The sequence below is a fragment of the Anomaloglossus baeobatrachus genome, chromosome 2, assembly GCF_048569485.1.
Source record: "Anomaloglossus baeobatrachus isolate aAnoBae1 chromosome 2, aAnoBae1.hap1, whole genome shotgun sequence".
NCBI lineage: Eukaryota > Metazoa > Chordata > Amphibia > Anura > Aromobatidae > Anomaloglossus > Anomaloglossus baeobatrachus.
The window spans coordinates 406904179-406920990 of record NC_134354.1 but is presented as its reverse complement, the minus strand read 5'-3'; the positions used below and the strand labels follow the sequence as shown (position 1 = coordinate 406920990).

At 44.0% G+C, this 16812-nt stretch overlaps 1 protein-coding gene across 1 annotated transcript in view; it reads left to right on the top strand.

Annotated features, from left to right (window-relative positions):
- C2H1orf94 (chromosome 2 C1orf94 homolog) overlaps positions 1-16192 on the top strand; it is a 387246-nt gene extending 371054 nt beyond the window's left edge. The window contains exon 5 of the mRNA XM_075334127.1: positions 16083-16192. Coding sequence (XP_075190242.1) covers positions 16083-16161 — 79 coding nt within the window. The 3' untranslated portion in view covers positions 16162-16192. The remainder of the gene's footprint in view (positions 1-16082) is intronic.
- The last annotated feature ends 620 nt before the right edge of the window (positions 16193-16812 follow it).

The window sequence follows — 16812 nt, the reverse complement described above, 5'->3', positions numbered from 1 at the left end:
ATCCTTTCCTTATTGATCCCAGCTTTAAGCAAAGCCTGGAACATGTCTTTGTGAGACACCCGTGGGGCCTCCCCTACTGATTTCTCTTTCCAATCAGGATTGTTTGGCTTACTGTTACCAACATGGCCTCCATGGGACGATTTATCCCACTGTCCCATATCCTGTAACTCCCTCATCCTCCCTAGATTTACACCGATTGATTCTCCAGTCAGCGCTACAGTTAAGGTTAAAATAACTGTTTTGTATGCTGGAGGAGCATGTTTAACCAGCCTATTTCTTATGCTGGCTGTCAATGGGTACTGGAGATAATCATCATCCATTCCCAAAAGAGGAAGAGCATTCCTCATTGCTTCTTCCTTCAGCCTTTCCATACCATCTTTTAAGGTATACCAAGGTTTATCATTGATAGGAAAGTCTGCTTCTGATGGGTATTTGTCCAGAAAAGCATGGGCTAAGATCATGATTAAGTTTTGAGTACCATGCTCATTATGATCAACAAAATAATTTTTTATTGATCTCTGAATTACTGGGTCCCGAGACATGGTGACAAATTTTGCCACGTCTCCAGCGTCAAAGTGCACTCCACCTCCTCCAAGATCGTGCACCCTGACCAACCAGGGAATTTCTCCTTCTCCTGGTTTTTGTCTAAACTGTGTTAAAATGCTATCAACTTCTCCCTGAGAGTAATCTTCAATGGTTACTCGATTTTTTACATGAGGAATCGTTCTCTCATTTGTGATGGCATTACCATCTTCGTCATATTGCAGATTCCCCTGACCATCCCAGACATGTTCCAGGATGATCTCATTCTCTGTCCTCTCTAGGCGCCTCCTTACTGGGTTAGCCTGAATCTTCCCTTTATGGTAATCCTCCTCATCAGATGATGAAGATGAATCCCACACATCCCCATCCCAAGTATCGGGATCCCAGTTTATAGAAGCTGAGACGATACTTTTATGTACTTTGGTTTTATTTACTTTTCCTCTTCTTTTCTTGTACTTATTTTGAGCAATTTTGATTTTATTTACCTTTCCTCTTCTTTTCTTGTACTTATTTTGAGCAATTTTTATGGCAGCTTTTTCTGCCACATTCTGATAATGTTCCAATTTATCCTTCAACAGTCTGGTATTACATTCCAGAACTGTTTTCAGGCAACCTAATTCTATCATCTTTTGTTCCATCTGTGAACTTTTCTTCTGCATCTTTAGAATACGCTCATGCATTATACTATATGCACTTGCCAAAATCCAGATGCGCCGTCCTAAAGACACTACATCACCTGCTTTCACAGGGACACTACCGAATACATTCACAACATCAGTAGCTTCACTACCCTTAAGCTTATCCTGCCATTGTTCTGCCAATCCACAAGACACTACATCACCTGTTTTCACAGGGGCACTACTGAGTACATTCACAACATCAGTAGCTTCACTACCCTTAAGCTTGTCCTGCCATTGTTCTGCCAATCCACAAGACACTACATCACCTGTTTTCACAGGGGCACTACTGAGTACATTCACAACATCAGTAGCTTCACTACCCTTAAGCTTGTCCAGCCATTGTTCTGCCAATCCACAAGACACTACATCACCTGTTTTCACAGGGGCACTACTGAGTACATTCACAACATCAGTAGCTTCACTACCCTTAAGCTTGTCCAGCCATTGTTCTGCCAATCCACAAGACACTACATCACCTGTTTTCACAGGGTCACTACTGAGTACATTCACAACATCAGTAGCTTCACTACTAGAGTTGAGTGCGGTTCGCGGTTCGAGGTTTTCCAGTTCGCTGCTCGAGTGATTTTGGGGGCTGTTCTAGATAGAACTTGAACTCGAGCTTTTTGCTAAAGCTCGATAATTCTAGATACGTTCGAGAACGGTTCTAGCAGCAAAAAGCAGGGCTTTTTACAGCTAGAGTGTGCAGGAGCCATCGCTGGCAGCCTGCCAGAAGCTGGTAACCAAGATAAACATCGGGTATCCAAGCAAAGCGCTTTGGTTAGTAACCCGATGTTTATCCTAGTTACGTGCAGGAAGCCCACACTTCCCCGCTCAGCTCACTCCGCTCCCTCCTGCACGCGGCATGTACACACACACACACACACACACTCACACTCACTGGTCCCCAGCCATGCAGTCCCCGATACTGACGTCCTCAGCGCCACATGACCTCGCTAGGCTCCACCCACTTCGCACTCCGCCGCCAGCACACATGGCTCTGCCCACCTGTCACTCTGCACACATGGTCCCGCTAGGCTCCGCCCACCTGTCACTCTGCACGCACGGTCCCGCTAGGCTGTGCCCGCCTGTCACTCTGCACGCACGGTCCCACTAGGCTCCGCCCACTTGTCACTCTGCACGCACGGTCCCGCTAGGCTCCGCCCGCCTGTCACTCTGCATGCACGGTCCCGCTAGGCTCCGCCCACCTGTCATTCTGCACGCACGGTCCCGCTAGGCTCCACCCACCTGTAACTCTGCACGCACGGTCCCGCTAGGCTCCGCCCACCTTTCACTCTGCACGCACGGTCCCGCTAGGCTCCGCCCACCCGGCACTCTGCACGCACGGTCCCGCTAGGCTCCGCCCACCTGACACTCTGCACGCATGGTCCCGCTAAGCTCCGCCCACCTGGCACTCTGCACGCACGGTCTCGCTAGGCTCCGCCCACCTGGCACTCTGCACGCACGGTCCCGCTAGGCTCCACCCACCTGGACTCTGCACGCACAGTCCCGCTAGGCTCCGCCCACCTGGCACTCTGCACGCACGGTCCCGCTAGACGCCGCCCACCTGGCACTCTGCACGCACGGTCCCGCTAGGCTCCGGCCACCTGGCACTCTGCACGCATGGTCCCGCTAGGCTCCGCCCACCTGGCACTCTGCACGCACGGTCCCGCTAGGCTCCGCCCACCTGGCACTCTGCACACATGGTCCTGCTCAGCTTACCTGCGGTGATGAAGTCCTGACCTCAGCGCTGTCACTGTCCTCCATGGCCGCCGCTTGTCACATCACCTTCTCTCGCTTCCGACCCGAGACTGACTGGCGGTGACGTCACGGGCCGCTCGCGATACTTGGCTGTGAAGGCGGCGGTCATTGAACTCAGTGACAGGTGCTGTCAGCAGTGCAGGAGATCAGCGCAGGTAATGTACCTCGCTGACAGCAGCACTTGTCATCCCCTGCAGTGACCTGGGCTGACCCATTGATGTTAGCTCAAGTCACTGCACTGCTCTCTCAGCCAATGGGGAACATCCTACTCTTCATTGACTGGGACAGTGTGGATCGTCATGGCAACCCCTTGGATTACACCAGACCTGGATTTGTTTTTCTTTCTAATAAATTGGTTAAAGAGGGAATGTATTGGGGAGTGTTTTTTCAAATAAAAATGTGTTTGTCGTCTATTTTTTTTTATTACTGACTGGGTTAGTGATGTCGGGTATCTGATAGACGCCTGACCTCACCAACCCCAGGGCTTGGTGCCAGATGACATTGCACATCTGGTTTTAACCCCATATATTACCCCGTTTGCCACCGCACCAGGGCGCGGGATGAGCTGGGGCGAAGCACCAGGATTGGCACATCTAATGGATGCACCACTTCTGGGGTGGATGCGGCCTGCTATTTTTAGGCTGGGGAGAGTCCAATAACCATGGACCTCCCTAGTCTGAGAATATCAGACCCCAGCTGTCTGCTTTACCTTGGCTGGTGATCCAATTTTGGGGGGAAACCTACACGTGGTTTTTTTTTTAAATTTATTTATTTAATTTAAAATAACAGCGTGGGGTGCCCTCAGTTTTGGATTACCAGCCAAGGTGAGGCTGCCAGCTGTGGTCTGCAGGCTGCAGCCGTCTGCTTTACCCTAGCTGGCTACAAAAATATGGGGAACCCTACGTCATTTTTTTTTCATTTTTTTGGCTAAATACAAAGCTAAGCACCCCTTAGTGCCACATGAAAGGCACCAAAGGGTGCAAAATTACAAAATGCAGGAGAGTGGGACATTATGTGTCTTTCTGCCATTATAATGACAGAAAAGACTGATATGAAGTGCACAAGCACAAGAAAATCACCAGAGTGCTCTACGCTGTGAAAAGCAGTAGAAAATGGCACTGGAGTGAACATGTGACCGCCTCATGTAGGATGAAGCTATGGATCCTGGGTAAATTTATGTATTTTCCCTCCTTCAGTTTTTTTGCAGTACACAAAAAAAACGGAAGGCACACGGATGACAAACGGATGACTAACGGACCGTCTACGGAACGGAAACGGATGCCACACGAATGCACCCGTGAAAAAAAACGGACTGTTTTTTGCAGACCGCAAAAATGGATCGGTCGTGTTAATGTAGCCTTATTCTGATCTGCTGTTTATAAACAGCAGGCAGAAATAAGTGAATAACGCCCCCCAGCGTCAGAAAATCTCCGGGGTTTCAGGGCTAGCTGAGACCCTGGAGATCATGATTCAGGACGGTTTTTCCTGTCCCCGCTCACGTGATCACAGGTATACACCGTACACCGATGATCACGTTACAGTAAATGACAGCGCCGGTAAAAAATTATTTATCTCCCATCTGGCATGAACAAACATGATACATCTCCTCCAAGGTCCCCTCCGGTCCCCGGTGTCGCCAAAGTGCCCCCCCTGATGCCCTCCCAGAAATCCAAGATGGCCGCGCGCACAGCAGCGTGCCGGCCGCATTCACCCTACTCCTCTGATTTCTGTCGCATGTGCCATGACACATGCGACAGAAAACTCCTCCCCAGGCCCTGCCACGTCACCCCCTATAACCCCACCGGTGTTCCCCGGTGTCCCACGGTACCTGTGCAGCGTTGATCCCCCCACGGCCCTCTCCTTCACAATAGATGCTGCCGCATGCACAGAGCGGCTGTCAGCTCAGCTTCCTGTGTTCAGACACAGTGAGTGGTGATTATGCATCTGTAAGCTAAATGGGCGGCACGGTGGCTCAGTGGTTAGCACTGCAGTCTTGCAGAGCTGAGGTCCTGAGTTCAATTCTCACCAAGGACACCATCTGCAAGGAGTTTGTATGTTCTCCCTGTGTTTGCGTGGGTTTCCTCCGGGTACTCCGGTTTCCTCCCACACTCCAAAGACATACAGCACTATGGAATTAATAACGCCATATAAATTAATAAATCATTATTATTACTGCAACGCCCTGCTCATGAGGTAAGGAACATAATTGATCAGGAGAGCTATATACTACATTTCCAAATGGAGGGATTTGCTTTTATAGTTTCCCTGCTTAACAACTACCAAACATGAAAGTCCGTTATACGCCACAAGAAAACACATCTAAATAGCGAGCTCTGTTGTTAAGTATTCATTCAGCTGGATAAGGCTACTTTCACACATCCGGTTTGAGCCGTGCGGCTCAATCCGGCTCTGAAACATATGCAACGGATGCGGCGAAAATACTGTATCCTTTGCATAAGTTTTTACATGCGGCCGGTCCATTTTTTTCCGGTTGCGGCACGCTACTGAGCATCCGCAGTGGAAGAAGCCGCATGCGGCGGCAGGATGCGTTTTTTTCTGCATCGCGCCATATCCGGCGTCCATAGGCATACATTGAAAAATGCGCCGCAGCGGCCGGATGCGGCGCGATGCGTTTTTTTTTTCCGGAGCAAAAAACGTTGCGTTCCATCCGGCCGCGGCATCGTCTAAATCTGCCGCATGCGGCAAAAACTGGACTGAATGCAAGCCCATGCGGCACAATACGGCACTAATGTAAGTCTATGCAAAAAAAACGCAACCGGCGGCAAAAAAAACGGTTGCGTTTTTTCTGCAGAGTGCCGTATTGTGCCGCAGAGCAAAAACCGGATGTGTGAAAGTAGCCTAACTGGACTTAAAGGGGTATTTCATCTCCAAGATCCTATCCCCAATATATAGTAGGTGGAATAGCAATAATATCAGCAAATACCAATATTTGGAAATGTAGAATAGTTCTCCTGATTAGGCATGCCCTTACCTCATGAGCAGGGCATTGCAGCTCATGAGCATTACCTCATGAGCAGGGCATTGCAGCTTGGTAACAACTATTACGACATGGACTCTGCTGCTGTGGACCCGGGGAGAGTGAGTGCAGATTCATTGCACCCACAATCCTCACATGAATGGTCTGCACTCATAGAAAATGGGGGATACGCTCCCTGAGTGTCTCCCCCCCATATTCTAGACGGTCCAGAGTCGTCGTGGGACCCTTTTATTTTTTTTCTTACAATAAATTGGTGAAAGAGGAAATGTTTTGGGGACTGTTTTTTCAAATAAATTTCTTTTGTTGATTTTTTTTTTGTTAGTACTGACAGTTTATGATGTTGGGTATCTAATAGACGCCATGACATCACAAACTGCTGGGCTTGATGTCAGGTGACCTTACAGCTAGTATCAACCCGATTTATTACTCCGTTTGCCACTGCACCAGGGCACGGGATGAGCTGGGGTGAAGCGCCAGGATTGGCGCATCTAGTGGATGCGCCACGTCTGGGGTGCCTGCGGCCTGCTATTTTTAGGCTGGGAAGGCCCTATTTTAGGCTGGGAAGGCCCAATAACTATGGACCTTCCCACCCTGAGAATACCAGACCACAGCTGTCCGCTTTACCTTGGCTGGTGATCCAATTACTTTTTTATGTAATTATTAATATTTATAAAAAATTTATTAAAAAAGGAGCCTGGGGGGACCTCCATATTGGATCCCCAACCACGGTAAAGCTGCCAGCTGTGGTTTTCAGGCTACAGCCGTCTGCTTTACCCTAGCTGGCTATCAAAAATGGGGGGACCCAACGTCATTTTTTTTTTAACTATTTTTTAAATAGAAAAAATAAATGGGCTTCCCTGTATTTTGATTGCCAACCAAGGGAACGGCAGGCAGATGGGGGTGGCAACCCATAGCTGTCTGCTTTATCTGCGCTGAGAATCAAAAATACTGCGGAGCGCTACGTCATTTTTTTTAAATATTTATTTTTACAGCACTGTGATGTCCAGCAATCAAAATACAGGGAAGCCCTTTTTGTTTTTAGTTATTTAAATAAATAATTAAAAAAAATATATATGGGCTCCCGCTGCATTTTTTGTATTGCTAGCTAAGGGTAATTCAAGCAGCTACTGGCTGCTAACCCCCACTGCTTGGTGTTACCTTCACTGGCAATGGAAAATCCAGGGAAGCATTTTTTATTTTTTTTGCCAAAAAACTACAAAAAAAGGACGTGAGCGTCGCCATATTTTTGTATGCTAGCCAGGTATAGCAGGCAGGTGCTGGAAGAGTGGGATACAGCGCCAGAAGATGGCACTTCTATGAAAGTGCCATTTTCTGAGGCGGCTGCAGACTGCAATTCGCAGCAGTGGGGCCCAGAAAGCTCAGGCCAACCTGTGCTGCGGATTCCAATCCCCAGCTGCCTAGTTGTACCTGGCTGGACACAAAAATGGGGCGAAGCCTACGTCATTTGTTTTCTAATTATTTCATGAAATTCATGAAATAATAAAAAAGGGCTTCCCTTTATTTTTGGTTCCCAGCTGGGTACAAATAGGCAACTGGGGGTTGGGGGCAGCCGTACCTGCCTGCTGTACCTGGCTAGCATACAAAAATATGGCAAAGCCCACATAATTTTTTCAGGGGGCAAAAAACTTCTGCATACAGTCCTGGATAGAGTATGCTGAGCCTTGTAGTTCTGCAGCTGCTGTCTGTCTGGAGAAGAGCAGACAGCAGCTGCAGAACTACAAGGCTCAGCATACTCCATCCAGTACTGTACGCAGAAGTTTTTTGCCCACCAAAAAAATGACGTGGGCTTCGCCATATTTTTGTATGCTAACCAGGTACAGCAGGCAGCCACGGGCTGCCTCCAACCCCCAGTTGCCTATTTGTACCCGGCTGGGAACCAAAAATATAGGGAAGCCCGTTTTTTTTAATTATTTCACTTATTTCATGAAATAATTAAAAAACAAATGACGTGGGCTTCGCCCCATTTTTGTGTCCAGCCGGGTACAACTAGGCAGCTGGGGATTGGAATCCGCAGCACAGGTTAGCCCGAGGTTTCTGGGCGCCTCTGCTGCGAATTGCAGTCCGCAGCCGCCCCAGAAAATGGCGCTCTCATAGAAGCGCCATCATCTGGCGCTGTATCCAACTCTTCCAACAGCCCTGGAGCCGGTTGGCTTGTTGGGTAATAATGAGTTAATACTAGCTTTGTTTTACTAGCTAGTATTAAGCCAGAGATTCTTAATGTCAGGCACGTTTGACCCGGCCATTAAGAATCTCCAATAAAGGGTTAAAAAAAACACCACACAGAGAAAAAATACTTTAATAGAAATAAATACACAGACACATTAGAGACTCCATCTTTATTACCCTTGTCAGCCCTCCACGATCCATGGTCTTCTGTCTTTCTCGTTCAACAAATGCAGCTCTGCTCCATCACTGCTGCATGGGGGAAGATGCTGCTTCCCGTGCAGCCTTCACTCCGTGAGAGATCAGTGCTGCCGGCTGTCAGCGGTAACAGCGGTAATGCTGACAGACGCGTTACCATAGCAACGGTGCTCCCGGAGCCGCGGTTAGCGGTGACGTCACCGCTAACTGCGTTGCTATGGCAACGGTGATCTCCATTAATGACCGGCTGTGTCAGCCGGTCCCTAACGGAACGGGGAGTTGACCGTGTGCTAGAGCATGTCGCCGGTACACGGCGATACACAAATGTGCACCGTGTACCGGAGAGATGCACTCGCAGGTCCTACATGACGCGTCATAGTCATGTGACCAGTCTGTAGCCAATGAGATAATATCCACGTGACTGGTCACATGGCTATTTTGACGTCACGATAGGTCCTGCATCACTGCTGGCAGTGCTAGTCACCGGGAGGATTCAGCGATCATCGGATAGAATAGCGGCAGGAGACAGATTGCAGGAGGGATCGCGGGGACCGGTAAGTGTTATGGCAATGTTTATTAACTGTTTGTGTACATTTATCATACAATTTTATGTGTTTGTGATTGCCCTCCATTATATCCTATAGGTTCGAGTTTGGTTCATCAAACGTTCGACGAACCGAACTCGAACGAGACCTCCGTTCGGCGAACCGAACTCGAGCCGAACCACGGCCAGTTCGCTCATCTCTATTCACTACCCTTAAGCTTGTCCTGCCATTGTTCTGCCAATTCACAAGACACTACATTACCGGTTTTCACAGGGGTACTACTGAGTACATTCACAACATCAGTAGCTTCACAACCCTTAAGCTTGTCCTGCCATTGTTCTGTCAATCCACAAGATACTACATCACCTGCTTTCACAGGGACACTACCGAATACATTCACAACATCAGTGGCTTCACAACCCTTGAGCTTATTCTGCCATTGTTCTGCCAATCCACAATTGACCAATTCATGTGCTATAAGATTGTAGGGAGCCTCAGTCCAGCTGGGGATCTCCACAACAACCTCCTTAACATTATACTTACGTTTTCTGAACATTTTGACACTATGCAAAAATATTGAAAAAATATCTGGAATTTTGCCAAATAAATGTTTTTAATTTCTAAATTACAAAAATTTGTTAATTACTTCTTATAGAAGTAATCCTGCCGACTACGCCAATTTATGTCTTGCTAAATTCTACTAAAAAGGGGGCTGAAAGCCCGTACTTACGAAGCGCTCACTGATATCCTAATCAGCCACGAATACTAAGATTCTTTATAGCAAGATACTATTTATTTTAATAGCACATGAATAGTCAATGGTACATAGGCATTAGAACTATAGTCATAGAATCTTATACAATAACAGAAATATGCATCAACATTACCGATATGTTGCAGCAATCCTTTTCTCATCGGAGGGACTCGATTAATGTGAGAAGGAAAAACAACCCGGCCTCTTGCATCACAGGAACAGTGCGTACGTACACTTCAATGTCCTGGAAGGTTTCCCTAACATTAAGCGAGTCCGGTGTATTTTTATAGGAAAATTTGTAGTCGTGTGCAAATGCAGTATTGCAATTGTGAATGGTTAATTGGTGACCAGCATGTGACAGCTGAGTCATGTTCATGTAACTTGACCACAAGCTGCTGTGGGCACCAGCAGCTTCCTACACATTTCCTGCACATTTAGCCAGTTGACAACTGGTCGACCACAGTTTCCTGGAGATATTGCCAGGAGACGTGAATTTTACAGGCCAGCTTCCTTGCTCCTGTTGTCAAATAACCACGAATTTCCTGTAAGTGGAACTGTAAAGGTTACTTCCTCATTATCGTGGTTTTACTTCAAGACCTGTTTGACACGTATTCTTCATCACGGTAAAATTGGTTATCCAGAGGACATCTCTCTTTGATACTGAATTATTGATGGATCAAATAATATCTGGGATCACTATATCTTTTGATTATGATCCCTATCTACATCCCACTCATTCTTCAGTCATATCACATTGGTATCACAATCGGTCCTTGATCCCAGGGATTATTTTCCATTATCAGTATTCCTCTAGAGGAAGATCACTCGGATCTTACTACAGAGCACAAGGATGGGCACATTACTACAGGTCACTATGCTGGGCACATTACTACAGGGCACAAAGATGGGTACATTACTACAAGGGGGGACAAGAATAGGGCATATTACATTTTATTGGAGTCTATTTTTATTTTTGAAATTTACCAGTAGCTGCTGCATTTCCCACCCAAGACTTATACTCAAGTCAATAAGTTTTCCCAGGTTTTTGGGGTAAAATTAGGGGCCTCGGCTTATACTCGGGTCGACTTATCCTTGAGTATATATGGTAATTTGTTGAGCCCTCATCATTGCGCCAATTAGTCTAATATTAGATGTATACACATGCAATCTGAGTACACATGCTTGCTTCTGGTAGGTGGTTCTACCAACATTTTCATGCCCCATCTATTTCTGTAAAGGCATGTGGACTTTTTTTTTTCTTAAACTTTACTATGAAAGGTCTCTTTTTATTGTAGTACCTGTGTGAATTGTCTGCTCTATATACCATACACCCCAATCTACATTACAACTACAATAACCCCTAGAGGGAGCACAACAGATGCACAGAACAATCCCAATTATAAAATTAAAATTTATTTTATTAATAAATATTAAAATTAACACAATGGAATAAAACAAGCAAGGAATCCCATACCCAGGATGATCCACACAATTAATTACGTTCAAAATGCATAAAGTCATTTAAATATACACACGGGGTGTGCAATAATTGTTAAATGACACTGTAAATATAATTGCCTAAAAATGCCAAACTATATACATATCGCAGTGGTAATTGACAGTTGGAATTATTTTCCCCATATGTATTTTGCAATGGTGATTAACAGTTAGAATTAATTTTCACCATGGAAATACTGTTCATTTCAATAAAACAGTTCTTACTATGAATTAATCTAGTTATAGTACACTGAAAATAATAATAGTCCACCTGTCAGAGTTTAATTATTTTCCATTTTTGGTTATGGTAAACCAAAATTATTGATTAAATAGTTCTAATTTTATATCAGAGCATGGACATCCACACAATGGCAATTAGCACAGAGGTTGAGTGCTCGGCACAATCCACCTTCTCCATCGCCATAGTGGTTAATGTGCAGAGCAAGATTTCCTACATCTCAATAATGACTATTTCTATTCCCTATGCCCCACAGTCCTCTAACCCACCGCACCCTGGGAGCTAAGGAACATACTACACCTGAAGTTCTAATTGACATTTTGGAATATATGAACAGTCAGCCTTTGTTTTCAAAAAGCATAGTGCCAGAGAAGATTGAAAACACAACTCTAATGCCAGTCTGTGTTGCCAGCCCAAAATCAATGCAAGCGTCAGGTTTTCCTCTCGCCCTTCTTGTCCTGCTTGTCTTTCTATCATCCAAGCTGCACACTTAGGTAGCACCTGTTTGGTGTCATGCTCACCACCATCATCATTGTTATGGTCCTCTACTATATGTGGTACTCCCCATACACGTCTTTCTCTATCAAAACAGCAATTATCCATCTCTGATTTTGTGGTGAGGAAACTAACTTTTTTTTCCTGCTTCTCCTGCTGCAGCCTCTGCACACAGCCATGCCAGCCATACACCCAGGCTCGGACAGAAAATCTGGCACAGAGGGCATTTGCCCTCTAGGCCATGGTGTAAATATGCATAATGGGCTGCCACATCCACAGCACCCGCTCATCCGGCCATTGAACCTTTAAGATTGTGGCATGGAGCCCTGTGAACCATGGGGGCCCTTGTCTGTGTGTGCACGCCACAGTGGCCTGTGTCAAAGCATGCGCGCACAGAGCTTTATGTCAGAGTCTTAAAAGGCCGACATCCCACTTTGCTGTTCAATGCCACCGGCCCTTTAAGCATGTGAGCGCGGCGCACACACATAGACAAAGGCCACTTCGGCCCCACAAGGCTTTTTCTGTATGACACCAGCTAATGCCATTGTCAGAATGTATTTTTGTGGGTGAAGTTTGCTCTCTTCTCACTATTCCCTGAGATCCTGTTCCTCAGGGTGCCTCACGCCCAATTCCCATCGCCCTACGCTGGACCTGCTGCAGCTCTCAAACCTCCCCCAACTAAGGGATCGGGGTGAGTTTCGATATAGAATATTTTTATGTACATTCAGCAGTCATAGTATAACTTATATAATGTATTTAGACTGCTGTATGTGCATTAGATAGATAGATAGATATACAGCGGTCGCAGTATCAGCTATCCTATGTATATATCACCTACATAGTGTAGATACAGCAGTCTATCTAAATTATACAAGTGATATTGCGGCTGCTGTATGTAGATTAAGTAGGTGATACTGTGATTGCTGGCAGCATCACCTATGTAATGTATAGACAGCAGTCATAGTATCACCTACATAATGTATATGCAGCTGTCATAGTATCACCTACATAATGTGTATACAGCAGTCTATATGCCAAGTGCAAATGCAACACTTTGTACAAAATTGCATTAGACAAATCAAATAGCTTTCTGAGCCCTGTCGTGTGCCTTAAGACTAGTTTTTCACCATGTATGGGGTATCACTGTGTTTGGGAGAAATTACATAATAATTTATGGGGTCCATTTTCTTCTATCATACATTGTCAAGCTTACAAATTCTGGGCTAAAATAACATTTTAGCGGAAGAAAACCATAACCTTTATTTTTATATCCACATTTAAAAATATTCTGCGAAGCATTTATGGGTTCAAAATGCTCTACACACTCCTACATAAATTCCTTAATGGGTTTAGTTTCCAAAATGGAGTGTTTCTGATGTTTTGGTACCTTAGCAGTTCTGCAAATGTGACATGGTGCCTACATTCTATTTCAGCCTAATTTGCTTTCCAAATTTCAAATATTGCTCCTTTCATTCTGAACCCTCATGTTTGTCCAAACTGAACTTTTTGACTATATATGGGGTATCACCGAGCTCAAAAGAAGAAGGTAACAAATTGAGCAGTCCACTTTTTGCTCTTACCTCTTGTAAAAGAAAGAAATTAATTGCTAAAGCAACGTTTTTGCAAAATAAAAAATGAAAATTTCCAATATTATGACCTAATGTTATCAAATTTTGTAAAGTACCTGTGGCTTCAAAATTCTCACTATACCCCTAAATAAAATCCTTGGGGAGTTGAGTTTCAAAAATGGGGTCACTTGTGGGGGGTTTCTGTTTAGGTACCTTACGGGCCCTGCAAATGCGACATGGTGCCTGCAATCTATTTCAGCCAAATTTGTTTTCCAAAATTCAAATGGCGCTTCTTTCCTTCCAAGCCCTCCCATTTGTCCAAACAGAGGTTTCTGACCACATGGGGTGTCAGTGCACACAGAAGAAACTGCTTAACAAGTTTTGAGGTTCATTATATTGCTCTATTTTTAGTAAAAGTGAATTAATTGGGGACTAATGCAATATTTTTTGTTAAAATGTAAAAAAAAAATAAATTCAACATTGGACTCATTCCTATGAAGCACCTAAAGGATTAATAAACTTCTTGGATGTGGTTTTGAGCAGTGTGAGGGGTACTGATATTAGAATGGTGTCAGTTTTGGGTATTGTCTGTCACACAGGCATATTACAGTCACTTCAAATGTGAAGTGGTCCCCATAAAAATGGTTTTGTGAATTTTGTTGAAAAAATGAGAAATTGCTGATAAACTTTTATAAACGTTTAACTCGTTTAACTTCTTAACCCAAAAAAATTATGTTTCAAAAATTGTGCAAATATAAAGTAGATATGTGGGAAATGTTAATTAACTCTTTTGTTTGACATAACTCTTTGGCATAAGGACATAAAAATGTAAAGTCAGAAAATTGCAAAATGTACAATTTTTTTCACAAATAAACGCAAAAAATTTCGTCCTAAATTTACCACAGTCATGAAGTAAAATATGTCTTGAGAAATCTCAGAATCACCAGTATCCATTGAAGCATTCCAAAGTTATTACAACATAAAGTGACACTTGACTTGTGAGATTTCTAAATTTTGGCCTGCTCATTAAAGGGAACCTGTCAGGTCAAAAAAGCGTTCTAACCTACAAGCAGGAGCCTAAGTGAGCTATTAACCCCTTCCTACCCATTCCTTTTTTGTAATATTGTGTAATATGAAAGTAATAAAATACATTTTATTACTTACATACTCTCTATATAAATAGCATAGGTCTCTTGCCCCATGGGTGTCGCATTGCCCTGTGGGCGTTTGCACTCTTTCCATGGTATCACACCCCTGAGACGTCACCAAGCTTCTTCAGAATCTCGCATGCGCAAGCTCACCATTCTCATCGCCGCCTCATCATGGTGTGTGCTGGTCGACTTCTGACATACATTGCGCATGACAGGAACCGCAGGAGTCTTCTGTGCATGCACAGTGTGTGTCAGAAACCGACCAGCAAACACCAGGATGAGGCGGCAGTGAGAATGGTGAGCGCGCGCACATGCGAGATTCTGAAAGAGCAGACTTTTATTATTATTAATTATTATTATTATTATTTATTATTATAGCACGATCAATTCCAAGGCACTTTACATGTGAAAGAGGTATACATAATAGAGACAAGTACAATAATCATAAACAATACAAGACACAGACTGGTACAGGAGGAGAGAGGTCTCTGCCCGCGAAGGCTCACAGTCTACAAGGGATAGGTGAAGATACAGTAGGTGAGGGTAGAGCTGGTTTTGCGGCGCTATATCAGATTGAGGGTTACAGCAGGCTGTAGACGGTGACATCTCTCATGTAAATACATGGTATCATGCTCACAGGGGCGTGATACCATTTAAAGCATGCAAACGCCCACAGGGCGATGCGGCACCCATGGGGCTAGAGACCTATGCTATTTACATAGGGAATATGTAAGTAATAAAGCGTATTTTATTACTTTCATATTACACAGTATTACATGAAAGGTATGGGTAGGAAGGGGTTAATAGCTCACACAGGCTCCTGCTTGTAGGTTATAATGCTTTTTTGACCTGACAGGTTCCCTTTAAGGTCAAAATTGGCTCCATCATTAAGGGGCTAAAAAGGCTGGGGTTGCATTACAGTGTTTAAAACATGTTCATTTGACTTTGGTGAGAACTCACAGTATTTTTCACATATTTTCCGAACAATTAGATGCGCCACAATTCAAATTATTTTGAAAAATGTGTTAAATTCACTGAATTCAATATTCAAAAGATCCACTCAGCTGCAATATTGGGGGTTTGGAATTTGTTATTGCTCCAGGATACAGATGCATTTCAACCAGAGACAAGTTTTTAACGCTAAACTGTTAGCACTATCAGTGCACATGAGAAAATGAATTATTCACAAAAGACACTATGCTAATCTAACAATATATATACATTTTTAGGGTAATATACATTTTTAAATACAAATGTAGACAAGAAGCAATGCACCCATATAGCGTGCTACTCTAGCATGTTTGAGTTTATACAATTACAGTAAATGGCTTTATGTTATTATTATGATGGACAAATAAACACCTTTGATGCTTTCCTTGAGAGCATGCGATCCTCTAACAACATCAGATTAATGCAGTTTGACACAGCTACAGGCATTTCAATAGTATATGCTAACAACTTGTCATGTTTCAGGTTCAATCCTCCCATTTCAAGAGCGACAGTAAACAACCAGAAGTTTTCCTCCAGTGGAAATTGCATAAAACCGTTCTAATACATTATATAGCCCTAAAGTCACAAACTCAGGTAAATAAATTATTTTCTAATACTTAGTGCTGAGTTTTTAGCCTCATTGATGTGCTTTACAGTACTCTTAATGATTCTTGCTTAGGGTTAAATGCATAAGACGTTCATACTATTAGAACATTTATTGCTAGCTCAAGGCTGAGATGTCTGGAAGGGAACTGTTAACATATTTCGAAAAACCACCGCTTAGAGGTGAAATACATGCAATCCTGTATTGGCGATTCATATGAAATGACTGAAGGTGAGGTCTGCGAATGCCCTCAACTAAGAATTCTCAAGGAATTTTGAAATGTAGTATTAGATAAACACGAATGGCGCGTACACAAAGGATGCAATTTCACAGGATTTCTGCAGGTAAAATCTGCAGAGGATTAAACTGAAGGGAAAGTGGATAAGATTTTACAAATTTTCCTATTCTCATACACTGTGACAGTTTTAGATGACACCAATTAACCTATCAGGATGCACCTAGAGCATGGAAGTATTTCTAACTCTAAAACTGTTTCATGTTTAACCATTTATCCATAGGTTTTCATTTTTTAAGGTCCCTTTACTTATTAATTACCATTATAAAATCACGGTTAAAATGCCCAAGAAACGTAAGCAAATAAAAAAAATC